General features: G+C 32.4%; 2 protein-coding genes across 2 annotated transcripts; both read right to left on the minus strand.

The window, feature by feature from the left end:
* Positions 1 to 15120: 15120 nt before the first annotated feature.
* On the minus strand, positions 15121 to 22018 carry LOC118053382 (ribonuclease II, chloroplastic/mitochondrial). The gene is made up of 15 exons (XM_035064623.2): positions 21895 to 22018; positions 21292 to 21790; positions 21026 to 21179; positions 20824 to 20937; positions 20667 to 20744; positions 20452 to 20583; positions 19487 to 19708; positions 19105 to 19287; positions 18873 to 18935; positions 18653 to 18759; positions 18412 to 18561; positions 17672 to 17831; positions 16655 to 17050; positions 16263 to 16487; positions 15121 to 15900 (listed from the first exon to the last, which is right to left on the minus strand). The coding sequence occupies exons 2-15, from the start codon at positions 21573 to 21575 to the stop codon at positions 15778 to 15780; spliced, it is 2391 nt and encodes a 796-aa protein (XP_034920514.1). The 5' UTR covers positions 21576 to 21790; positions 21895 to 22018; the 3' UTR covers positions 15121 to 15777.
* LOC118053383 (RHOMBOID-like protein 1) lies at positions 21823 to 25730 on the minus strand. Its single transcript, XM_035064624.2, has 6 exons — positions 25195 to 25730; positions 24884 to 25047; positions 23471 to 23634; positions 23102 to 23361; positions 22661 to 22787; positions 21823 to 22203 (listed from the first exon to the last, which is right to left on the minus strand). Exons 1-6 carry the CDS (start codon positions 25554 to 25556, stop codon positions 22081 to 22083), a joined length of 1200 nt encoding a protein of 399 aa, XP_034920515.1. The 5' UTR covers positions 25557 to 25730; the 3' UTR covers positions 21823 to 22080.
* Between the last annotated feature and the right edge of the window lie 1092 nt (positions 25731 to 26822).

The raw sequence follows: 26822 nt of genomic DNA on the forward strand, positions 1-26822 counted from the left end.
CCTGGATCCATGTTGTGCAATTAAAGTCTTCCTCATTAATTTTTTTCCCCTTTATTTTTAAGAATCGATTGCCCCCACCAATAGGAATCCATGTGCACTCCACGTGATCACTTCATGTTAGTTTTGTTTGGTCAGAGCCGGGGCAACTTGGAACCATCTTCAATATAAGAAATTGAGGGGGGGGGAAAGAAGAAGTAATTTTTAAATTTTTATTTTATTTACAAAAAGTATTTATTTTATTAGAAAATCTATTTCTTTGCTGGTGAATCTTCTTCGCTAAAATATCTTTTTTATTAATAGCATGTTTTTTTCATTTTTAATTTGTTTCTCCTTCTTTTAATTATTTTTATATCATAACTTTAAATATGATTCCATTAAATCACCTTTAATTAAATTTAAAAATTTTAACCGAACACCTTCAATTTGCAAAAATGATGATAATATCTTCATATATAATATATTGCAAACAGGAAAAAATGACAGAGCACTCACTCTCATTCTTGCATGCATCCCCCCCCCCTCTCTCTCTCTAACAAAATTAGTTTTTTTTTTTTTTTGAAATTATTATCATTGAATTCAACATGGTTTCAAGTCAAGAAACCGATCATTATAATAGCAATGAAGGGGTTTTCAATTTCGGTCCAAATGTTAACTGAGATCACAACAAGCTGAGTAAAGCCCAAAAAATGATGGTACATACTGACCCATCCCTACCAGTAACATTGAAGGATTCATGACCAGAAGATAAAGCATATACTCAGACAAGAGCTTGCAGATATGATGTTTTGAAAGAATGATGCTATCAGCGGTAGAATCTTCTAAGTTGAAGCATATTTCTCTAGCAACATGCCGTATGAGAATGCTTGAGTCAAACTCTGCCTCAGTGCTCCCATTGTTCTCGCTGATCGACAATGCTAAAGTGCCTCAAGATTCCAACATAACCCACAGGTTTTTCTTCAAGGGTAAGGCTTAGCATGCTATATTGGGCCATGAAATTCGAGAGAGAAGTGATTGCTTTCAAGGCAGATGCTTTATTATTTGTGCTCAGCTCTTATTAACCCGAGTCTGATTGGCCTGGTCTTCAATCACCGGAAAGTCGATCGCCCTTTGTGGTATTGTAGTTCATCTCCTGAAAAACTCAATCCATGGGGGTTTTCCCTGCCACCGATTCCACAAGGTGTTTGATGGTCCTTTTTTTATTCTTTTAGATGGAAAATTACGCAAGGTGTTTGATAAAAGGTTGGAGTAAAAATGGCGGCTAGGGTTTATGTTTGTTAAAGAGAGGATGAGTGATAATTTGTAAATAAATCCAACTCTTTCGTTGTATTTTTTTTGGTGTGGATCAGTGGATCTAAAGTGTTAAATAATTTATAAATTATAGGATGTAAAGTACGAAATCAAAGAAAAAAACAATCAAATTAGAAAAGGCTTTATGTAATTTAATATATTGGAGGTTTTTTATCATATATATTATATATCATCCAATCAACTTCCATACACCAAAAATGAATCCCACATAAAATTTAATTTTTAAATAGTATTATATCTTGAAATCCACTTAATGATCATATTTAGCCTTCAAAAGTTCCGTATAATACACGTGGACAAATCATGCATCTCCATATACTAGCCAGTTCATGGAGAAACCCCACCTGGACAGACTTTGCTTGTGTTTCAAGCAGTGCCTAACCAATGGCTCTGATTTAATTACTAATAAAAACTCTCACTTTCCTTCAGGACACGTAGCAAGCGGAGATTGAATTTGTTGATCAAAGAAAAACGCGGAAGAGTTTACAACGCCGATGCATTCCATTACACGTAAGAGATAAAAAAACAAAAAAACAATAAACCCAAACGCGTAAAATGTGGGGACAATCGTCCGTATATAAGCTAGCCCCATTGCATGGTGACGACGGCCCTATAACCGTAAAGGGGTCCCGTCCCATCTCAAGCCGCGCGCGTACTCACCCTCACTCGCTGCCACGTTACATGCTAGTGGCAGTTTGTTTTTCAGCACAACCATACTTCTTAAATATTTTGATTTGATTTTGTTTTAAATTATTTTGTTAATATTTTTAAATTATTTTAATATGTTAATTATTGTTATTAAACCCGGTCATGGTTGTCTTGGTAAAGGGACCGGATCCTGGATTTTATAGGCCAGCCTTAAAAAAAATTTAAAAAACTAAAATTTTAATATTTTATGTGAAAAAATTAAAAAAAAAATCCATGTAAATATAGATTATACATATTGTAAATAATAAAGTTTAAAGGAATATTTTAAAAAGTTTGTTGTCCCACATTAAAATGATATCATGTTAAGATTTTAAGTTGAAGCATTTAAACCAAAAAAAAAAATTTATCCCACATTGAAAAAACATTGCTTTTTTTTTTTTTTGTGAATATAGAGTATATATACTAATAAGTTTCAAATCTCATATTAAAAAAAATATTATGTTAAAATTTTAAGTTGAAGTATTTAAACCAAAAAATTTTTTTATCCCGCATTGAAAAAATATAGCTTTTTTCTTGTGAATATATAGTATATATACTAATGGGTTTCAAATCTCATATTAAAATGATATTATGTTATTCTTTTAAGTTGAAGTATTTAAACTGAAGGGTTTTTTTTATTCCACATTGAAAAAACATAATTTTTTTTTTGAAACATAGAGTATATATACCAATGAGTTTCAAATACTACATTTGAAAAAAAAAAAAAAACACTGGGTCTAGCCCGGGTCGCTAGTTGACCCACCGGGTCATTGCACCAGCTGGTGTTTTTGCAAACCCGGACTAGTCCAGCCCCCGGGTCGACCCGTCGAGCCTGTTCGAGTTTAATAACTATGGTGTTAATATTAAAATTAGTTTTTTAAAAAATATTTTGTTAATACATTTTTAAATTAAAAATATTTTTAAACAACCATTACAATAATACCAAGCTTTACCTATACATAACTCTAGTTCTTATTCATCGCTCTCAAGTCCAAGAGGAAACTTTCATATTAGTATGATATTTTAACTACTAATTTAATGTATATTCATCCGGAATGAAATTATAAATATAATTGTTGATTTTAGATTCAATTATCTGAATTGAGGAAGATAAATAAAATAATAAGAAATTAAGTTACGCCATTTTTATCATGTACTTAAATCAAATCTATTTTATTTAAATTTAACGAATAAAACAATCATATTTATTCGAGGATCTCAATCTAACAAACAAAATAGGCGCTGTTCATTTTGACTTTTATTTTGTATGTTTGTGAAATTATGGCTACAGCTTCTTATTTTGTTAATTTTTATACGTGCGCTTTTTCTTAAAATCTGGTATGTTTGAAATTGTGATAATTATTATAATTTAAAATATTTTTTATTTAAAAATTATTAAAATAATATATTTTTTTTATTTTCAAAAAATATTTTTAAAATCAGCATATTAAAATAATATAAAAAAATATATAAAAAATTAAAAATTAAAAAAACACAGTTTCAACCACGTTCCTCAATGTATTCTAAATACTTGTTATCTAGTTTGACTTGTTTCTCTCATTTTCAATCTTTTTCTCTATCAATTGCATCATCCTATAGCCTAATGAGATGAAATTAGTTTTGGAATTATGATAAACACATCAAATTAAAATGTGTTTATAAAGTGAGAATTATAATAATTTGACTTTCTTCTCTCATTTTCAATCTTCTTCCCTTTCTATTGCATCATCCTATAGCCTAATGAGATGAAATTAGTTTTGGAATTATGATAAACACATCAAATTAAAATGTGTTTATAAAGTGAGAATTATAATAATTTGACTTTCTTCTCTCATTTTCAATCTTTTTCCCTTTCTATTGCATCATCCTATAGCCTAATGAGATGAAATTAGTTTTGAAATTATGATAAACACATCAAATTAAAAAGATGGATAACTAAAAACTATAAAGTGCAGAAAATTTATGGCAAATCCCATATTGACAACCATTTTTATTTTAGTATAAAAATTTATTTTGTATATTTTTTTAGTTTTGAGGTTAGAGAAAGGAAAGAGAAGCTTTTTGAAGAACGAAAAAAAAAAAAAAAGTTGTTGGTTGTCACATTCCTCACAACTAAAATAGCTAAGTTTAGTGTTAAAGAGTTCCATTTAACAAAAAAATTAAAGGTGGTGGTGGTTTTTAGCACAAGAAATATAAATTTTTTTTATTTTTAATTATTTTTTACCTAATAAAATGATAATGCAAGCAAGCATTTATAAAATTAAACACCAACCATATATTTAAATTTATAAAATAAAAAGGGAAGAGTATTCTTAAATAGTGGTATTATTTAGCCAATGTCAGGAGTTAATTAAGCGTGCACAGACCACCGGTTTTACTCATCTGTCGGGTCTCTACATGGCCGAAGCACAAACCCCCTCTGCACCAAATCCCAACTACCTGATCTTTTATCCATTAAAAGTCGTCGAGATTTATACAATATGCGCTCCTCCTATCTTTTACTCCAAAATATACAACAATATTTTCTGTTGCTAGCAGGCAAATTAAGCAATGAAAAGGGTAGGTGACTTTTTATTATTATTAATATAAGTGTCTGTGTCAATTTATATATATATTGATTAATTTTATGAATTTTAAATTAATAGTCATATAAACTTTCAGTCATTTTGAAGTTTATAAAACTTGAATTTATAATTTTTAAAGAGTAAATTTGAAATCTAAACAATTAATTGTATTTTTTAGGATTATTAGGTGACTTTCTTAATTGATCTAAGAAGCGATATATTCTGATTAAAGGGGTGGATAAAGTCAATGAAAATAAATTATTCCAGTTTGAGAACATGCAGGACCTACGGTTTTCAATGTTGGTTTGGTTGTTACATTCTGAATATCCATTAATTAATTTTATCTAATTATGTTTATTGAATTTATTTATTAAAATTAATTTGTATTAAAAATCGATATATAAAAAAAATTATTAAATTAAATAAAAAAATATATCATGCAAGGTTAGATATATTACAAGATTATAAAAAATAAATATTTTTTATTTTTTAAAAATAAATTTCTCTTTTTAGAACAAGAATCTATTGTTTTGTGGCTGGAATTGTTGCAACGATAACCTTTTCCTTCTAGGTCGAAATCCGTCGATCTCCCCTCTTCTCCCACCAAAAAATAAATGAAAACTTATGAAAATAAAGTTTGGTATCAAAATTAATTTTTCTAAAATTAGAGGGTTCGTTTACCTAATAGCTAAAAAAGATGAGGGATTTAAATGTACTTTTTAAGCAAATTGAAAAGTCATCACCTAATTTACCTGTGTTTTTCACTTCAGTCCTCTAACTTTCAATTCAATCTTTTTTTTTAAAAAAAATGTAATTGGATGCTAATCTGGGCTAAAAAAAGCTTAGTTGTGCAAAAAAAAAAATTTGAGGATCAAATTGAAATTTTTAAAGGAAAAAAAACCCAAGACAACCTGACTAACTTGTAAAATTCATATCTTAAGTTGTGAGAACGTAATAACTTCATATAAAACAAATCAAAAAATAATTATGAAACTCAATTACCAATATTCATTCCAATGTCGAAGAATGAAGTCGAGAAAAAAGTAAATAAAAAAATAATTGAGTCAACTCGCAACCTGGGTAATGAGACCGGGATAACTTTTTAAAAAGTAAATTAAAAAAAAATTATGAAATCCAATACCCAATAAATCTAATATCAAAAGATGAAATTAAAAAAATTAAAAACTAAATGTGACATTAAAAAAAAAAAATCCTTGGAAATCTTGAGAACCAAAGTGAATAAAGGCTTGCATTTCACTGTTCACTAACATATACTAAGGCCTTGATATTAATATTTTTAGGTAAAAAAGACTACAATTTTTAGTCTACGATCTACAAATTTTATGTGCATTTTATTTACCCGTGTAAATGATCTTAGCATCCTCTGCGTTTCTGTGCCAAATGGGTTTTACCTTGGCCATAATCTGCATCTCATAAAAGAGTCCCCTCTGATCCCGGCAGCCGACGCTTCATTCAATCCAGATTCCGGAGAATGATAGTAAATAATTTAAATATAAATATAAATAAATTGGGGAGGAAGGCACCGCTAGTGTCACATCAACGACATGTGCCCTCATCCGCCACCGAATCAAAGTTGCATTGTGGAGGAGGTAATGCATGTGAGTAAGTATTGTTTTTGGCTTCTCCTTCTATAATTCGTGACACCATGTGCCTTCACTCATTGCCCCCCCTCCCCTTTCATTTTGATAGGAATTCTCAATTTGTTTTTTAATTACATCTTATATGCCCATCCAGCTGTTTTGAGAAAAAAAAAACAATGATATTTTTGTGTTATATATTTTATACTTTGATTAAGACTAAATTCTTCACTCTAAAATAATAATAATAATAATTTCTTACAACTCACATCTTATATTAGATTAATGCATTAAGGGAAATGATCTTCGAATTTAAATTTATAAGATCGATGGTTTTCTTGACTACTCGACTTATTCCTCCTCGGATTTCATGTCCCTCTATCTTTAATATTTATATTTTCATAGATATGTAATCTTTCATTTAGCATTTTGAGAATCGCTGACTTTTCTAAAAATAATTCAGCAATGAAAAAAAAATCCACTCATTAGCTAAACCTCTTTTTTTACCTTTTGGTCGAAAACCCTAAAAGTTAGACTATCATATTACTTAAATGCAAAACACATATAATTAATAAGGAAAGCTAATTGGTAGCTTTCTGAATATTCGTTAAAGGTGTTAGTTAGGGGTGATTAAATGTTATAATAACTAACCAATGAAATATTGGTCTAGCGGTTAAGGCACTGTTATATCCCTATAAGGATGAAAACATAAGTTTGATTCCTAAAAGGCGCACTTATTAATATTACCAATACACAATACAGGTCAACATCATAACTTAACCATTTCAACACTAACACAACCACCACTATAACAATAAACCACCTCTATAACCACCAACAATCCTCCATTGCCAACCATTATTAGCGATGTCATTACAATTATAATCATTATCAACATTATTATAATCACCGTTATAACCAAAAATTTCCAATATTCACTATCACCACTATAACAACTAATAACCTCTACCATCGTTATTATAATGTAATCATTATTATAACCATTGTCGATACTTTTATCATCAAAACTATTTATGTAATTTTTTTTATCTTATAACTATCATTCGAAAACTATTGACAAAAAAACAACTTATTTTATAGAAAAAATTTCTTTGAAAAAATATTTTTCAAAACAAAAGGAAACCAAGTAATTATTTTATATTTTTGCATATTAATTTGACTTGATCCAATAATATCTCGATGGGAAGAAAAAAAAAATTCATTGTGAGAGTTTTATGTAATAAGCACATTAAGTCCAATATTATTTTAGGTAAAAGGCGACATTAAAATTAAAGAGGAAGGAATGCAAACTATATTATTTTATAACGGTGAAAGAACATGGTTTGAACATGTTGAGAAAATATATCAACTATCAACGACTATCTCCACACCTTCCAATCTAGAGAAGAATGTATGGTTGAGATTCAATTCCAATTTGCCATTTTTTAGAGATTAAACTAACAAGAACAGCTTGTACGCAAGGGTACAATCAATTTTTTTTTAGATTAAACTAACAAGAACAGCTTGTACGCAAGGGTACAATCAATTGCCATTTTTTTTTAGATTAAACTAACAAGAATAACATGTACGCAAGGGTACAATCAAATAATCCAAACCCGGCTTAATGACCGGTTTAATTTTATATTTTAAAAATATTTTTAAAAATAATTAAAAAAATTATTTATTTTAAATTAATAATTTTTTATATTTTAAAATTATTTTAATGTGCTGATATCAAGTAAATTTTTAAAAATAAAAAAATAATTTAATATATTTTTAATTAAAATACACCTTAAAAAATAATCATTTATACATTTTTAAACACAATTTAATATTCTCTGGCGTTTGACTTTTGCATGTGTACGGTGAAAACGTATTTTAGGGATACACAATCACATGGAGTTCCATGATTATTATTGTTTTTTTGTGGTTAATATAATGTTTTAGGGCATGATTTAGGACAATGCACCATGCTTTTGTGCCGTTCTGCGCGCCACCGCATGTACTTTTTGCGTTGATGGTATGGCTAGATTTTCTTGGCAGCTAGTCTACTAATCATTTGCATAACTCGAGGAAGGCAAATCACTTTTGCAACTTCCTTAAACAAATACCATTGGCTTAGGTTTTGTAATTACAAATGTATTTTATACTTGGCTTTTTATACGAGGAGGTTTCTTTGGAGCCCCCTCCAAGGGTATTTGGTATTTTATACGAGGAGGTTTCCTTGGTGCCTCCTCCAAGGGTATTTGTCATTGATATTTATAACATATGATAATATTAAGTGAGAGATACGAATAAGTTCATTTCTCATTTCGTTTCAAATAGAATAAATAAATAAATAACTTTTATGATATTTTTGTTAGATTTCCAATTTAAAATCTTGCTCCAAATAAAATTATGTTTTATTATATTTTCTACAGGTTTCTTATAATATATTTAAAAATGTGTTGTTTATCTTCTTCTTTTTGAAATACTTTACAACAAGTTTTGCAACGTAAATTCATTTAATTTATGCTTTTTTTCCTAAATATTTTTTTTAGATTTCTTTAAATTAAATGTTTATTATCATACATTTTATGGATCCAATGTAAAAATTTAGCACTAAATATTAACAAATGTAATTATTTTACTTTAATTTTTTTATATGTAGTTGTCGCGATACCCAAAAAATATCACAGAATTGTGTTGGTATCAAAAAATTATCTCAACATCGTAGTATTGTCTATGTTTTAAAAACATTTAGTTAAATAAAAAACCTTGTTAAACTTCGTAGAGTCAATGATCTGGTTTGTGAGTTTAGTGAGGTAACTCGGGTTAGCCTAACTCGCGAATTTGGCAGGATACCTTTTTTTTTTAATAAAATTTAATTTTGTGATTGTCTATTTTTTTATCACATGGTTAAAAAAATAGTTTTGAAAAAAAACACATTATTAAACTTTAGAAAGTTCATGGACTTATTCGCAGACTTGACATGTTTATTTTTTAAATTTATATGATATTAGATTGATGCTCAATTTTATAATCTTGTATTTTTATCATCATATGGTTAAATAAAAAATAGTTTTAAAAAAACAAGTTATTAATCCCAATGAAGACGGGTTTAACTTTCCTTTTCTTTTTGTTAAATTCTTTTTTTTTACCTGATTTTATCATTTGATATTGGGTTGATTGGAAATTGAGTTTTATAATTTGTTTCATTTTGCTTTCTATGATGTTATTAAATTTTCAGAAAAATATCCTGGTATCGGGTTGGTGCTTGATTTTGCGATCGCTTATTTTTGTTATCATATTAATAAATAAAAATACTTTGAAAAAATAAGTTATTAATCCTAGTGGAGTCTATGAGCCGGTTCGTGAGTTTGACGTGTTACCCCAAATTACTTGATTCATAGGTTGACGAGTTTACCCACCTAACCCGATATGGTTTTTTTTTTTTTATAGTTTTTGATCTCTAAATTTTTTTAATTATTTTTTTATTTCATCATTCAATATTGAATTGATTGGCAAATAGACTTTATGACTTATTTTTATTTGGTTATTATAGGATTATCACGATCTTAAATAAACATTTATTTGAAGATTGACCTTTGATTTTATAAGCATCTATTTTTTTTTTTATCATGTAATGAAATAAACATAGTTTACAAAAACAACAAAGTTAGTAAACCAAGTGGAATCCATGATTCAAGTCATAGGGTGATCGAGATCAATCCAATTTGACGTTGTTTCAATATATATAAAAAAAGTTATCATCTTGAAGTTTTTTAAAAAAACTTAAGTTATGTTTTTACAAGTCATTTAGATTATTTTTAGATTTATGAAATTAGCTGATTCATGTCTAATTAACTCTTACATAATTTAATTAGAAATTAAAGTTGAACAAAAATTTTAGTCGGAAAATTTCAAAACTAACCCTCTTAAATGAGTTTAATAAAATTTTCAAAGAATCTCCCACTTTTAATATTTTTTATATTTTTAAAAAAATATGGTGTGACTCGCTACATAACATGTTCGAATGGACAGTTGATAATACTATAACATGTATTTTTTTAAGTACTCTATTATCTTGTTTTTGTAAGTACTCTATTATAAATGAATTTGTTTGCAGTACAGAGGACGAACTTCAAAAAACAATTTTCCGTACGTACCTCTTCACGGGAAGAGTTCAGTTTAGGCATCACCATGTAGGAGCTTAGCTGGCTTGTATTTTTAATTGAAGAAACGAGGACAGATCGGTGGCTTAGATCAGATAGCATGTATTTAATTGCGAGTTCTTTTTCTTTATCTCTTAATAATAATAATTATATATTTTTCTTAATAGTCAATGGAATACAGTAACATGATTTTTTTTTCCAACATGCACTGTTCTTAATTGATGACTGGCTTATCTTGCAGGCTTGGAGGGATATTCCAAAACATTAGAGATAGAAGGGATATGTTTTTATATACTTCAAGTTTTAAAAATATAAAAACTTATCTTAAAATTATCATAGAGATAAATTTATTTTATGTTCTTGTTTTTATCTCTTTAACCAAATATATTTTTATCTTTTTTATATATGTTCATTCTATCTTTCAATATTTATTTGATGATTTTTCATGAAAAAAATAAAAAAATATATGAGTTTCACTTGACTACTTAGAATTTTGATAATTAAACTGATTAAAAAAATCTTATTGAGAATTTATTGATAAGTCAAAGATTTAAGTTTTGAGATGAAAAATTGGTTGGGACCTAATAAAGATTGCCTCCAAATCTTTGAGACTTTTACTATGTTTTCCTTCTTCTTTCTTCCACCACCAAACTTTCAATATTCCAATTTTCAATAAATTTATAATTTCTATTTTAATTTTTGATCAAATTCTAAAAATCTCTCCTGAACTTAAATGTATAGTTGCTAGACCTGATACTGGGTCTAACCATAAAAGAGCTTAAATCACTAGAATTACTAAGTCAATTCGCAAGTTATCAAGTCAATCCCGATTAATCTTTTATTATTATCATCATCAAAACAATAATGTTTTATTTTTTTATTAAAAAATTCCTTGATGTTGAATAGGTGGGTTTGGATCGGGTTTAGTCAAATCAATTGAGTCACGGGTCAATTCAGATTGAAAGTTAACCCGGGTTATTCTCTAAATCACAAGTTTTCTGGATCAACTTATTAAATCTTGTCAAGATAATAACTATACTTAAATGAAAAAACAAATACCCCACTAAACAAAATAAAATCCATTATTATTCATCATAAATAATACGATTTTTTTAATGTGCCTCTTTTATTGAGAAACTGGTAGAAAAGCCTATAAAAATCCTTCTAATCTAGCTCTATCTACAACTCTAAATATAACACAAACACAACACACAATCCATCTTGATATTCTCTCTTCAGCCTTTGATTCTAAGCTTGTAAGCCATAAAGAAAAGGAAAAGTCAAAGAAAGGATCGCGACCCTTACAAGTAGCTTAAATTGAAATTTTCAATTAAATCTATCTCCAACAATCCTAATTTGAAAATAAAAAACATTTCTAAAAAAATTTCACTTAAAAAAAATATATTCAATTAACCATAAAAAATTAAAATACTTCACTTAAAACAACAAAAATTGGATGTACTTAATTGGAAAAAATTCACAAACTTCATATTTTTTTATTATATTTTTTATTTATCTAAGGATATTGGATATATGTGTGTGTGTGTTCTCCCAAAGCTAGGGTAGAGTTTTTCCTGACATATTCCCTTGAGAAAAGAAAGGAAAATAATTTATAATATAGCACTGGGTCTAGACTAGAAGTAATTTTTATCTCATCTTGATTTTTTATAATTTTGTCCCACCTCCGAAATGATAATATTGTTTCATTGAGGATTTGTCTAATCAATCCAATATAATCTTCATATTTATAATTTAATCTCGATTAACACACAAACTAGTTTGAGTATATATTTTATCATCAAATAAAAAATCTTTGAGCTCTTGTGAATTATTTCAAGGTGTCTTTTCTTTAGCGATAAATCTAGAAGAAAGTGATTAGTTATAATTTTCCCATCCACAAAAAAAAAAAAAAAAAAGTCAAGCAATAAATATTGTTTTTGTTCAAGAAGAAGAATAGCAACAGTTGCTATGATTTACGAGGGATTATATAAATTCGAAATCTTTCTTGACATCCATAATGAGTATGATTTAAAGAAGGAATTTTAAAGAAATAATTCTATCCATCTATTAAAATTTAAAAGGTCAGAATTGATGTAACATATCACCCAATCTCTAAAAACATACGAGGTTTTTATCTATTTTATGATATGGAGAATTTATTTATCTTAGAAGTTCAAGAATTAAATAATTAAAAACTAAGATTAAATAGCAAGTAATTAAGAGGGGTAGTTTAATTTATCATGTTTTAAATTTATTTTTTAATTTTATAAGTTTGAATACTCTCATGAAAACTAAAAATTTACATAATTATTAAATTTAAAACCCATAAAATTATGAAAAGTACATGCAAAGCAGGATGAAACACCTTAATAGAAAAAAAGAAAGGTTAAATAGCGCAGCAATTTGTCGTAAAATCTGCTAAAACATAGATAGTGTTCGACTCATCTCGGAGATGAGCTTTGGTAAAGCTTGAAAAACTACGCCCACAGGAACAAGGCATAGCACATGAGAGAGTAGTATTATGGAAAGCAGGATCAAGGCGGGTGCATGGGGCAGGCACAAATTATGAACACAAGCATGTGGGTGTGGCCGCCTTAATTATTGTAAGGGACAAGACCAGCCACAAAAACAAACGTGACCTAAGCCATGTGATCGCCGTCTTCTCCGCTTCCACTTGATTTTCTGTCCAGTTTCGGTGGCCATTTCCTCACTCAACATGTTTACACCAAAACCATCTTTTGATCCGTCAGGATCTGGAAACTCCGTCAGCTCACACCATTCCAAAATTCTGACACTTAATAGTTTGTTGAATCCGAGAGGTTGTAGATACAGAATATTTGAAGCATGTAAACGCACATTATAGAGATTTATTAGCTAGGTAGAAATGTAGAAGGCAAAACAAAGATTTCCTTCCAAAAACGTCAATGGTTTTTTTTTTGAATGGCTAAAGGTTAAGAAATAAAAGAATAAAAAGAGCAGTTAATCCTAAAAACCGGGTTTCATTCATAGAATTCGAAAGGTGGTAAAGGTCTTCTAAAAAGAAACCCTAGAATGCTGTATTATTCATAGATTTATGTGGCTGTTGGAGCATTGCAAGAAGTGAGCAAGCAACACAAAAGAGTGAAAGTGGGCTCATGGCCTTTCATTTCCTGCTATAGGTCTATTACTGAGAAATAGAAAGCCCAGACACAAATGGCGTCCTTCTCCCTTGCCTGAGTTCCTTATCCGGTAGGGTCCTGGCAGCTTGAGAAGCAGCTCCCACAACACCATTCACAGTCTGGCCTAAGGAGGTAGCCATGCAAGCTGGTAAGCAGAGAGTAATGCGTGTGGTGGCCGTTAAGATCACGGTAAGCATTAAATATTGCTATTGTGACTGGGAGAAGACAGACCACATGCACATGAAGACAAACCATGAAATTACCCCACCACGCCCGAAGCCCATAAGAGAATAATAGCTGATGTTTGTTTTAATCAAAATCATGAGGATATCATCCAGTACTGTTTGCAATTTCCTCATATATCAAACTCACTCCCGAAACCAACATGAATTAATATGTAATGAACAGAACGATGCTTTAGCATTAAAAACAGTTCTAACCATTATTGTGTAGCACTTGTAGATGGGTTTGTTTTTGCAATTCAACCGTATTTTTAAAGAATTTTGATTTTTTTTTCTTTAAATTTTTTTATTGGTATTTTTGATTTGTTTTAATGTACTAACTTTGAAAATAAAAAAGTATTATTTTGATGTATTTTCAAGCAAAAAAAAAAAAAAACACTTTCAAAAACAACCTTCATCACAATCTCAAACACTATTTTTGTTGTTAAATGATAAAAATTTTAAAAAAATATTCAATTAAAAAAGAACATAAAAAAAAAACTGAGTGAACTTGATTAACCTTCTAAATCCATGACTCGGGTTATAAGATCAGGGTAACTCTATAAAAAAAAAATAAAAAAAATTATGAATCCTAATTAAAGAAACATTCAATTAAAAAGGACTAAAAAATAAACTGGATTAATTTGTTAAGCTCCTGGTAATGATTTCAAGATAACTCCATAAAATTTTTTTTATAAAACTCAATTTTTAACTAACTCAATGGTAAAAAATGAAATAAAAAAAATCAATTACAAAAGCAACCAAAAAATTTACTTAAATCTACTTGCGTTAACTTATTTAACTCACAACGTAAGTCATGAGATTATGATAAATTCACATAAAACAATAAAAAAAATGTGAAACCCCATTTTTAATAGATATAATATTAAAGGTTATATAAAAAAAACACTAAATTTATGAGGCTAGTATGTAACCTAACTAAAAAGAAATTAAAATAATATGAAATACAAAATTCTCAAAATAAATTAATATGGTGAAATTAAAAGAAAATTAAAAGAAAAAGAAAAACACAAAACACCGTATCAATGAGTAGTACAATGATTTAACCACATTTTAGTGTTTTGTCAATGTTAATTTGGCAGTTGCCTAATCAACCACTCATTCTCAATGTAGCTATCCTTCTAATCTAAATAAGAGTATCTCTGTCTCAACATTTTTAGGCAAGTACGTGTGATCCAGGGTTGCATTGGATCACACATTTTCAACTTACAAAGCATCCCCTCGCCTCTAACGTGAACTTGGCATAAAAAAACAAGGGAACTCATTTTCGTAATAATTCTCTCGGTTTTTATCAAATTATAATCACGCGTAGTTTTTTGCAGTTTTCCCAAAATTACAATAACAGGGAAATCGCCAAACCAATGTTTATTAGGAGGATGGAGTTCAATCTAATTTAACAGTGACCCATGTCCATGCAAATCCAATATTTCACCAACAGTCACCATGCAGTTTTCAGCACATAACTTGTTCGACTACAAGTCGTGTTTGGAGACGAAACAATCGAGATCAACACAAATGGTAGATATGGGGAATGGCTCAAAATCTTGCTACATTAAGGATATTTACCAAGACTATCATGAATAGTAACTGGAAATTTAAAACTCACCACTACAAACTTCTTTCTGTTCAGAAAACTAAACAAAGATATGAGCAGGCTGACCCCAAGTAATGCGCCAATTATGCATGTCAAACCGGTTGCTCAAAATCTCCTGAACTGTATAGACCGCTACATAAGCAACAAGTTCGAGGCAATTTCTGCTTGTCAAATTATATACTTCCATGAGCATAACTGAACAGATATATGGCAACTGAAAGTTATTGCACAGACAGCAACTTCTGCAATGGTGATGTCTTTATGGATCGTCGGTTGACAGTGCAATTGATCTGTTCCAAAATCTGCACTCCGAAGACTTCAGAGGTTGCATTAACAATTTAGCATAAATGACCATCCTGTCGCATAACAATATCATCAGAGAGGATATAGTCAAGAACAAGATGCCTTGGGATCATTTGGGATTGGTGGTTCTAGTGATAAAAATTCTTTCAAAACAACCACCTCATGTCACTTATACTACAACCTCCTTAAGGGAAATAATATCATCACGTGGATGAGCTTCTTCTACCCTAACTTGCACTTCATCTCCTATCTGTGTTCCCAGAGACACCCAGGCAGTTGCTTGAAGCCCCACCTACAGCATTAAATGTTCGACTTGTTACTCCTATCAAATATTACAGGAGAGAAGCACACAACAATGTGCAAGGAATGGAAATGCCAACAGCTCAGAGTTTCATATTATATGGAAAGACGAGGAATAAAGAGTGCATACTTAAGGAATGCACTAATGTTCAACTAATAAACATGCTCAACCACCATGGCATTAAAACAACCTGAGAATCCAAAGAGTTTAGGGCGTTTGGATCTTCCCTTTTTTTGCTGTTCTTTTTTCTCCTTTTTAGATTGGAGGGTGAGGGATTGGGGGAGAAGAACGGAAAGTGGTTAAAGTGGATTGGGGAACAGGCTTTACTTGTTACTGTAATAAACTATCCTTACCTCAACTAGTAGCAGAGCTGCAACCCGATCTTTAATGAACCTGAGGATCAATGCACGATATTTTTTCTCCTTTGGTTGCCTTTTCAAGAATTCTATCATCCAATATTGAAGACTGCTGCTGCAGAGCCTCCTTATTACCCTAGTTTGCATGTTAATTAGTGATGCCATACCCTCCAGCTGACCAGCAGAGAGAGGAGGGGAGTCGCCTCTAAGAACTGCTTTGACCTACATGCATTCACAAATGTTTATTAGTTTATATAGCTTGTACGGTCCATGTTCTGGCGACAACGTAAATATCATTAAAAAATACATAGACTTATATGAGAAAGTAAAAGGGATGTTCAAATAAACTAAAACAAGCTAATGCATTGACATGAATTTAAGAAACTCACCTGATAATGAGCAAGAAGATCCAAGTATCTACGGATGGGAGAAGTAAACTGAACATAACCAGGAAGTCCCAAGACTCCATGGCGTACAGGTTTCCTGAAATCGATTTCAGCACTGCGCATTATTCGAACAATAGCTGCGCTCCTGACAGGTCCTTCAGGAAGATGTGCGAAGGCAGATACATCAATATTTGACTGAGGCTGCCCCCTATAGGGTAAAGGAATATTGTTGCAAGAGCCATAAGTGGCTATAACTTCCCCACAAAGTAACATCATCTCAGAGACAAGTCGCATTGCAGGGTCAGCCTGGTTTTCAACATAAAGGTTAATTGAAGGCTCTGGATCTTCTGGATTAGGGACCTTGATGCGAGTTTCGAATGTGGCTGTGTCAACTGCACCCTGAAAAATGCATGAGCACTTAAATGTCACAGAAATAAGAGCCCAAGAATCTTGCTACAAGGTCATAGACTATCTCAAGAAAGTCTTAATATATTGGCCTTGACAGCCTTATCCTTCTGCACTAAAGTGACAGACTTCAAAACCTAATCATGAACTCAAGCACATTACTGTGTAACTGTAAGCATAATCAGTGATTTGAGAGTAGATTATCATTCTTAAAAAGAAAAGAGTTCGCAACCTAATTGAGTCAGCACAACCCTCCATGCAGAGACACTATAAAAGTGACAAGGATAGGTGTACCTTTTTCTAAGAAACAAGCGCATGTAAAATATGCATTTGTTTTTATTGTTATCCCTAATCATCAATGTATCCATCAGATATCATTAATATCTTCACAACTATCAATTTGTGGAAAGCCTAAAGCCATGAATACATATTGCAAAACAGCTAGTCCTTTTAGCATAATCAGTGAGAATAACTTTCAATGATAAAATGAAAATTATCCAAGAAAGATTCTAAAAATAAAAGGTACAGAAAGGAAGAGGGAAAAAATTGATCAAATCCAATCTTAACAGTTTTGTACATATTTAGAATATAATTTGATTGTGTATTCAAACCAACCTGTTCACAACGCCACTGTAACCGAAGAGATGCAGCCTCGGAAAGAAGTTTTAATTCAGCTTCCTCATCCAGGTTCATATGAAGCAGCTCAGATGCACTCTCGTATGTCAGCATATAGGTTGGTTTAATGATTGAGTTATCCACAGAGTATTCTGCAATGCTATCCAGCATAGGGCATAAAATGGTCTTCATTAATAAAATAACATGTTTTACAAGTCTTGAAACTTCAGTTCATAAGCATTTTTACAACCAATCTAAAATAAAAGTACTGTTGATCAATATGTTGATGAATCAAAGACAGTGGTACCTAAGAGAATATTCTCCTATCAACACCAAAGTTCAAAATATGGAATGAAATTGGCAAGCAATTATTACCAATTTTTTACAGGCCCAGAGGCCAGGTCAATAATCTAGAGAACTTCAATAGATGTGGGTTTACACTACAGTGACTTCCAAATAGCCAACAAAGTACGGGATAATGTCTCTGATGGCTTCCTACAACACACTTATTTAAAATTCTCTATTGTAAATTTGTAGGTAAAACCTTAGTTGAGTAAAATCAAAAGCCATTTCAGAGCTAGCATAAGAGATAAGTCTCAAGATATCTAAAGTACCTATATTATTTATGAGATCCTAATCTGCACAGCATTCCTGAAGTTCCATTTATACTTGTACAAACTAGAGCATTGCAAATTAAATCTCACGGAAAGCATATCCAAGAAATTTATTTTACCACTTACCAGCCATCAGAATGCAGAATAACAGATACAGTAACAGCATTGCAAACCTCTCCCTGTTTCAAACTCATTCCTTCCATCGCAAGTTTCTCTGGAAACATGGGATAAGTAGCAGTGGGCAAGAAAACAGAAGTCCCTCTTCTCATTGCCTCTCTACACATTAGGAAATGCCTCAACATTTTGAACATGACTAATATAAACAAAAGGTAGCTCTTCATCTATGGAACAAAATCCCAAACAATACCTGTCTACTTTACTCCCTGGCTGTACGTACCGCGCTGGATCTGCAACATGTATCCAAACTTTAATTCGCCCATCCTGTAACCTCGTTGCACTCAATGCGTCATCAAGCTATAGGAAAACCAACACTATTCGAGATTAAATATCCATACATTAGGAAAAGATCAAGGGCAATTTAGAAGTCTCACAAAAGATGTAATCCATAAACATGCAATGGAAGTTACCTCATCAGCCTCATCAACATCAATGGCATAGACCTTCAAGTGAGTGAGACCTTTTCTGTTAATCTAAACACAAAGAACACAAAACGAGCAAGAAGAGTATCAGTCCCAAAAAAAAATAGTATAAGAGAACAATTCATATATTGTTTTCTTGAAATTAGCCAGGAAAATGATTGTATCCCTTGTTCGAAACTTGGCATACACAAGATTAAAACCAAAAGGGAAGCAAACCTGCCTTGTCAGGGTCACCCGGCTCTGATAGAAGATCTTCAGCAGCTGATATGATCTCATCCGGATGATCAGTATGAATGTTGAGCTTCAACATATCAAGATTGACATGGACAGGAAAGTATCCAATATCTATGAGGAGGTTTAATGCAGAGGATGCTGTTTTCCCCATTCCCATTGCTGTGAGGATCTGACCCACCAAATAAAAGGGAAAAGAAAATCATATGCAGAATAGCAGATGTTGAATACTTAAGACAACAAACAAGCAGCAACGAAAAGATATCATGTTTTCTTTTATTCTTTTCATGAAACTAATGCTTCCTGAAATATTTTGTAGGAGGTTTCATCTTGTTCAGCCTAGCAAACTTGGTGAAGTTAAGAAAGATTACCATCCCTGCAATTTTCTTTTGGTCATTGCTTTTGCATGCATCAATTGCATATGCTTCAAGAGACTCAATTTTGCATCGGATTTTCTCTTCAACCACCCATGAAGTTTTGGGGGGTTTTGCATTTGAAGGCATTGCCTTGGCAGATTTTAGTAGTTGCACAAACTCCTGAAGTTCTTTCTCAGCAGCTTCCTTTGCAAGCTTCCTACGCATAAGTTCTTCTACCTAGCTTTTCAAATAAATGGAATTTCGCTTACCATTAAATAGAAGAAAACTAATAACATTGAATTTGAAAAAAGTGATCTGCTAAAAAACATGCATTAGTAATAGATCCACTTTAAAGTGTAAACAACTTATTAACTACCAATATTAAGACCGCCAGCTAGGAGCAGGAGTTAACAAAGAAGAAGATGAAAATTAACCAGGTTTCAGTTAAACAAGACAAACATAGAAAAGCCTGATCTCATCCTTAAAGGCATATCAAGCCAGTATAGTAAGAAACCTAGTCCAAGTCCAGACAAATGCCTCTGCAAGTTTAAAATCGTTTTGAGGTGGGAAAGATAGAAAAAGCTTCAGACCAGGAGTAAATCATCACAATCCTGTTGGGACAAGTGCCTTAGTAATATATGATCAAATTAATTATATATACAATTAAAGAAAAAGGTAATAAGATATAGCTCCTTGATTTCTTATGTTATAGTTGCTATGAATTTCCTACTATGAAAGCAATGGAAACAAGATATGGTTTTACCAGGATTCATTATAAATTATGCACTACCACAGCAAAAACCAGATAATGCAACTGCTCAGATGGTAGCAGTTTTAAATCATTCATAGCTGCTGCCATTTCTCAAACCACAGTAACATCAAATGAAACATAACATACAAAATCCATAAATCAAGGCTAGCAAGAATTTTATGCCTCTATGGAAAAAATTTAATGAAATATAAAAATAAAAAGCATCCACCTGCATAGTAGACCGAGGCCCATAAAGAGAGCGAGAACCTTTTGTCTCCAGCACAGTGAAATATAGATCATCCTTTGATAGCAAAAGATGGGCACAATAACTTTCAAGAGGCTCCACGCTGCCAAAAATCATCTGCAAATTAGGGCAGGAACATCATTAGTGGAGAAGTGAGACATGAAGCTATAACAAAAATTGGAAATTCTAAAGTAGAGTACCTCGGCTAATTCTTCTGGTGTAACTGACTTATTCTTTTCAAGAAGCTCAATCCAAGCAAACTCAAGCAACGAGGAGTCCTGCACCATATTAAACCATGCTAGGTTTATGCACACTCACACTTATTTGAAACGGTGGCCCATAAAGACTTGAACTAACCAAGTTTTGCTGAGCTTTCTGAATAAAGCTTGAGATTTGGGTTTGGTCAAAATTATCAACACCGGGAACAATATAAGTAATTTGTTGGGGTTTAATCGAGGAAGTAACACCATTCTAAACTACACAGAGAAAGCACAATAATCAGTCATTTAATCTCAAGCGTCTAACAAAAACAAAACCTTAGTTGTGTTTCTACTTGAACCTGATCGTACACCATCCAATTCTTCTTTCCATCACGTCTCTGCACCACTGCCAGCAATACTCTCTCTGAATCCTTCTTGAACTCCACTAATAATCCTTTCTCCACCGCTTGGTTCACCAGCTTATCATCTAAAGCCTCTCCCCCCGTCGTTAATCTGCCCAGTCATTATCATTTTCCTTTTCAATTACACACATCAAAATCACATAATAATAATTACAGATATTTCTTCTTAATAATAAATTAGGAAGGTCAAGATGAGACGGAACTTGATAGCAGAGCAAATGCCTTGGCGTTTGCGTTTGCGATAAGAAGACAGCTCTTCCAACACCGTGTCAACGAAACTTTGAAGGGAGTAGCTTCGTACATCGCCATGACCGAGAATTGGAAGGTCGAACCGGAACATAGGGAAGCCAAAGCCTGATTTGGAGTAGCGGTCATGGTGCGAGGAGGAGGTGGTCCTCAAATGGTTATTGAGACGGCAGCGGAAGGAAGAGACGGGAGGTGATGAGCGAAATATAGAGCAAGTGTTAACGGCTCGAACCGAAATCATTTTATGTAAGAGAAGAAGAAGAAGCCTCTCTTCTCGGTTACAGATTTTTTCTATTTTTTATTTTTCTTTAGATAAGCTGAGCCTACTGTCTACTCTTTCAGAGTTGCTGAAACGCTGCGTTCAAAACCTCTTGTTGGGCCTGGGCCTGATAATTCTCAACAATCAAATACAGGCTGCACCACTAATGCTCGGACATAAACTGTATGCGCTCCTGCCTGGCCACCAAAGCCGCGTAAAATATTCACTATAAAATAAAATGATTATAATATTCTCACGAAATAATAGCCCTGTAGCTGTTTATAGTCTTAAAAAACATCACCTGCTAGTTACAAAGGTAACAGGGAAATTTACACAATGATTCAATACAAAGGAGTGTCGGGAAGTGGGAACATGGGACGAGGAGGGGATAGAAACTGTCCAAAAATATGAACGGAATTGCTTTCGAAAAGCTGATTTGTACATGTATCTGGCTAGCGTCCACTTCCATCCACACAACTTGCATAATTCAACGGCAGAGCCCGGTGCACAACCCCTGAATCTGAGAACTCGTTGCGCCAGGCAATAAGTACACGCTGGATTTTCCATTGCTTGAGCACGTTAAGTTCAGCTGGTTGCCTATTTGGGTGGACTGCAATATTGAGATATTTGCAGCATCAGGCCTAAGCTCATGGTATATTTCACAAAACACAAATTAAAATGCAAATCACAAACTATTTTCAATGGCTAATCCTATGCATGGCGAAGATGCATTTAGCCCCTACGCTCTGTCTGCAATTGTGACTCTTGCTTTGCAACAAAGCATTGTCAACATGTCCGCAACTTGCATAATCATTACCACCTGATCTAAAAGGATGCATTGGCAAAAAACGTAACATCAATGTTTCCATCCAGATTTTTAAAACCCATCCAGCATTCGGTAAATAAACAAATAAATTAGGCCATTGAATCCATTTGACAAAGTTATCCAGATTTGTGAAAGGAAATGGTCCACCTTTAAATGGACAATACTTTCTGATGTGTGTGTGTATACATATTACATGCAGGAGAGCGGGTGTGTGTTGGGAAGGGGGGATTAGTTTTGTTACCAAACAATATGCAGGCTCGGTTTTGCAACTCCATTTTCCAGTAGGGACGCAAGACAAATAATGACACCATGAACAGTGTTCATTTGCATCAACTCCCCGGAGAAGCAGAACCATGCCAATGGTAAGCCTGCAAATTACAATTAGATTAGCGTAAGGTGAAGCATGCTATATGTAACTGTATGCATTACTAATGAATACTGAGAATCAGGATAAAGGGGATAGCTGGATGGGGAAGAGATAGAAACAAAGGATGTTGTAATGTTGACCATGGGATATCAATCTCGCGCATACTAAGTTGCCAAACAAATTACCTGACGTCTCCTATAGTTTTTGGGGTGTCGAGGTCAGAAATACTTTTTCCTTTTTGATTTTGTTTAAGAATAATTTAATCAAAGGAACCGAATTTGCTTAAAAATAGACAACAGACTTTGAAATGCTTACCCAGCAATTAAAAGGATTAGAGATATGATCCACAATGCACGCTGATAGGTCTTGAACTTAGATTTTACTGAGGCTGGAATATAGCCAAGAGGAGCATGTCTTTGACTAAACCATCCAAACTGTGGGCGGATCAGGAACACAAAGCCGAGGAGAAAACCAGAAAGAAAACCTCCAATATGGGCGAAGTTGTCAACATGTGGTAGAATTCCCAATGCTAGATTGACAGCGATGATCACCACGAGAGTAATGAAAGCTGCCACCTGAGCTTGTGCCGAGAATTGTAAGATAATGAGCTCAAAAATAGAAATTAGTAGAATTCTGCTACCATTTTACAAATCATGCTTCAACTAAAGGTGGTGCAAAAGGTACCTTATTAGCATATATAGTCCAATTTGTGATGAGTTCAGAGAGCATGCCCCCAAGTAAACCAAAAAGTGCACCAGAAGCACCAACAGAGATATTCGATTGGATAAAAAGAGCCGATAGCAAACTCCCACCAAATCCAGAGATGACATATAGCAAACCAACCTTTACTGTAAACCACCAATTAAACAGAAATGAGCCAACAATATTAACTTATAATAATGGAAAAAAAGTTTGTTGTGAACAGCTTGTTTTTCATATATTGAGGGTTCTCAACTAGCAGAAAACATCGTGATACACTCAAAAAGTATCATATATGCATTGCCAACGTCCATGGCAGTTAGCCTAGACTACATCAGACTTATACCTATAGATCAAAGTTTCCACTTGCATATTTCCCAATTGAAGAACAATATCGACAAGAAAAAAAGACAAATGGAGGGGGAAGAAAAAAGGCATGGTTTCAGATATGGACACTCCTATGCAGACAAACAAAAATGGTATTAAGGAGGAACAACTTAAAAAAGGGAGTTAAAACTTAGTGGTAATGCACGCCATCATGTACAGGGCTGCAAGTGTTACCTCTCAATAATGCAGAAAACAGAATATTTGCCAGCTTAAAGTCCAAAATGAAAAACATCTTGAAACTAATTTGGGAATCAGACACCTCCAGACCAAACGATCATTTCAAAAAGATGATACTGGTATGAACAACAAAGCAATTTGAACATTCCACGAGTTTTAGGCCTTAGGCATTGAACAGAATAACAAAAATCACTCCTTTTCAAATCACTGCTTTAGCATTAAAATACTTAATATGTAACAAAATATGCTAATAGTTCCCTCTCCTTTCACTTCTCCCTCTACCCTTTTTGGTTCTATTCTTTTAAGCACACTACATCCATTTTTTAATCAAGAGGAAGAAAAGCAAAATTGTCAACAGAACTGTGCATGTGCCTAGCTATGTGCATCATGATGCTTCCCAAAGTAACCATAGTCTTTTATTGCTGTAAACTCAACATATTTTCCAATATCCTGTGCTTGTTCAAAATAATTATTCACTCAGATAATTTGAAATTTTAAGTTTTTAATAATCCTCACCAATAAGACAAATTCCCCTCTTTGGAATTGTCAAGCACAAATATTACTACAGAAAGTTTTTTACTCTTAATCATTTTACTCATATAAGCAACATCGTTTCCCTGAGAGCGTTTACGGTGATTTAAAATTAATTCTACTACAATCTTTTTTAATGTCCACAAAATCATATTGAAAGAATTTAGCAGGTGCTGAAACTTGATAATCAGTAATTTTTCAGATCTGTAATTGCTATATATGCTATTTATGCACAGTAATGCAGTAGTAATGCAAATGTTAATAATGATGATGATGATGAAAAATCAAGTTAGAAGAACACACCAAACCCAAATTCCTGCTCGAGCCGAATGCCAATAACCAGAAGAGATAGCATATTCGCCAACAAATGAAAAACCCCTCCATGTAACCAATTGCAGGTGATGAGCCGCCATCCCTGATGTCCGTCAACCACTTTCTGTACATCTAGAGCCCCCATCTTCTGTAGCCTGAAACAATATTTATTAAGTACAATCAGAACCAGTACTTTATTATATCTCAACGATTTTTAAACTTACCAGTCCATGAGTCGTGTAGACTGCAAGCAGTCTTATCACACACGCAAAAATAAATAAATAAATAAAACAGGAACTTACGAAATGGATGAAGGACCAAGAAGAGGGTTCTCCTTGAAGGGCTGAAAAGAGAACCTACCCAAGAACCGAGCAATACAATAGACATAGTTCTTGGGACAGTTGTTGACATACATAGTGATAATAAACATAACAACATTGGCAATCACAAAAGCAGGTATTAACCAAGGCCACCATTTCTTGGAAGGCCTATCTTTTCCATACGGCACTGGACTTGGAGATGACGATGATGCCATTGCCAGCGACACTTGATGATTAGGTGTTTCTATCTCTACTGGGTGTATAATAGAGTTGTTTCCTCCTCTTCTTGAATTCACCCTGGTTTGGATCTCTGATGGAGGAACTGGATATTGCTCTTTCTCCATTGAAAGAAGAAGAAGAAGAAGAAAAAGTCGTAGAAGAAACTAGAGATGATAGTCAACCTAAATGACTAGCTAAAAGAATGCAAGCAGGATTCAAGAGGGTGTGAATTGAAAAGGGAGGGAGCGATTACGGTCATGTAATGAGGGCGCTTAGTAAGCGGTTTCACCAACTCCTATATTTTGAACGAGACGACACCTTGCTTGTCAACATATTATTTTTTTGCCCACCTCGTTGCAACAAGTTAGCATTTAAAATCCATCAATTACCTAATCCACTCCTGATTAAGTTGTAAGAATCCTACATTAACATTGACATTAAAATTAATTAATTATTAACATTAACATTAACAAATAAACTAAAAAAGGATTGGTTGTTTACTGTGCTCTCTCTATTCATATTTCATACTTTCACGTTTCATTATTCACGGCATTGTTTACTAGGCAGATTTATCCTTAAGTCCTTCAAATTTGTTATTTGGTCATCTAACTCCTTGGTGTGTTTTTGTTATTCTCGGATTTTTTATTCTCTTTGGATTGCATGATAGTAGCAATGTTCGCTAGGCAGATTTCCATCCCAGGCCCCTCGTATTTTTTACATGTTCCAATTTGATTATCTAACTGTTTTTCTTTCAATTTAGTCCTCACAAGTTTTATTTTCACTGCACTCGAATTTTTTTTCCTTGTGTCCGGTGTGTCAGAGACCATGCTAGATTTAAATGGCAAGTCATTTTTGATCTGTTTCAATGTATTCGTCAAACTTTTCTTTTCAATCTGTTCCCCACGTGTTATGTTTTCATTGTTCTTGGACTGGAGATCGTGCAGGAGCTAAACGACAGGTCAATTTCATATAACCTATTTTCTAATTATTGTAAAAAAATAAAATCAAGAGAACAATAACTAAAATTGATATTAATAAAAATTTAAAACCTTTTTCTCATAAATATTGCTCAAGGGATACATAAAACATACTTTAGTCCCTACATTTTTAGTTTTTATATTTGGTTCCTTTTGTTTTTAGATTTTTCATTTTCACATAAAATATCATTTTTTTACGTTTAAGTCATTAGATCTTTAGAAATGAGAAAGAAAATCATTGCATTTCAGTTATTAGATCTTTAGAGATGAAAAAGAAAATCATTGTAGGAATTAAAGAGAGAAAAAGCTCTTTGATGACCTCATTTTGATTACCAATAACTTTAATTTTGATGTTTTGTATATTTGTTTTTTAAAGAGAATTCAAATGAGGTGGTTTTTCACATTTAATGATGT

The sequence above is a fragment of the Populus alba genome, chromosome 6 (assembly GCF_005239225.2).
Source record: "Populus alba chromosome 6, ASM523922v2, whole genome shotgun sequence".
In the NCBI taxonomy this organism is placed as follows: domain Eukaryota; kingdom Viridiplantae; phylum Streptophyta; class Magnoliopsida; order Malpighiales; family Salicaceae; genus Populus; species Populus alba.

Coding starts and splice junctions, on each gene's coding strand:
- LOC118053382 (XM_035064623.2), bottom strand. CDS start 21,575: ATGATTTCGGTTCGAGCCGTTAACACTTGCTCTATATTTCGCTCATCA. Junction 21,180..21,291: donor GGCATTTGCTCTGCTATCAA/GTTCCGTCTCAT, acceptor ATGACTGGGCAG/ATTAACGACGGGGGGAGAGG. Junction 20,938..21,025: donor ATTGGATGGTGTACGATCAG/GTTCAAGTAGAA, acceptor TGTGTAGTTTAG/AATGGTGTTACTTCCTCGAT.
- LOC118053383 (XM_035064624.2), bottom strand. CDS start 25,556: ATGGAGAAAGAGCAATATCCAGTTCCTCCATCAGAGATCCAAACCAGG. Junction 23,635..24,883: donor CGAGCAGGAATTTGGGTTTG/GTGTGTTCTTCT, acceptor GGTGGTTTACAG/TAAAGGTTGGTTTGCTATAT. Junction 22,204..22,660: donor CCGAGCCTGCATATTGTTTG/GTAACAAAACTA, acceptor TCAATATTGCAG/TCCACCCAAATAGGCAACCA.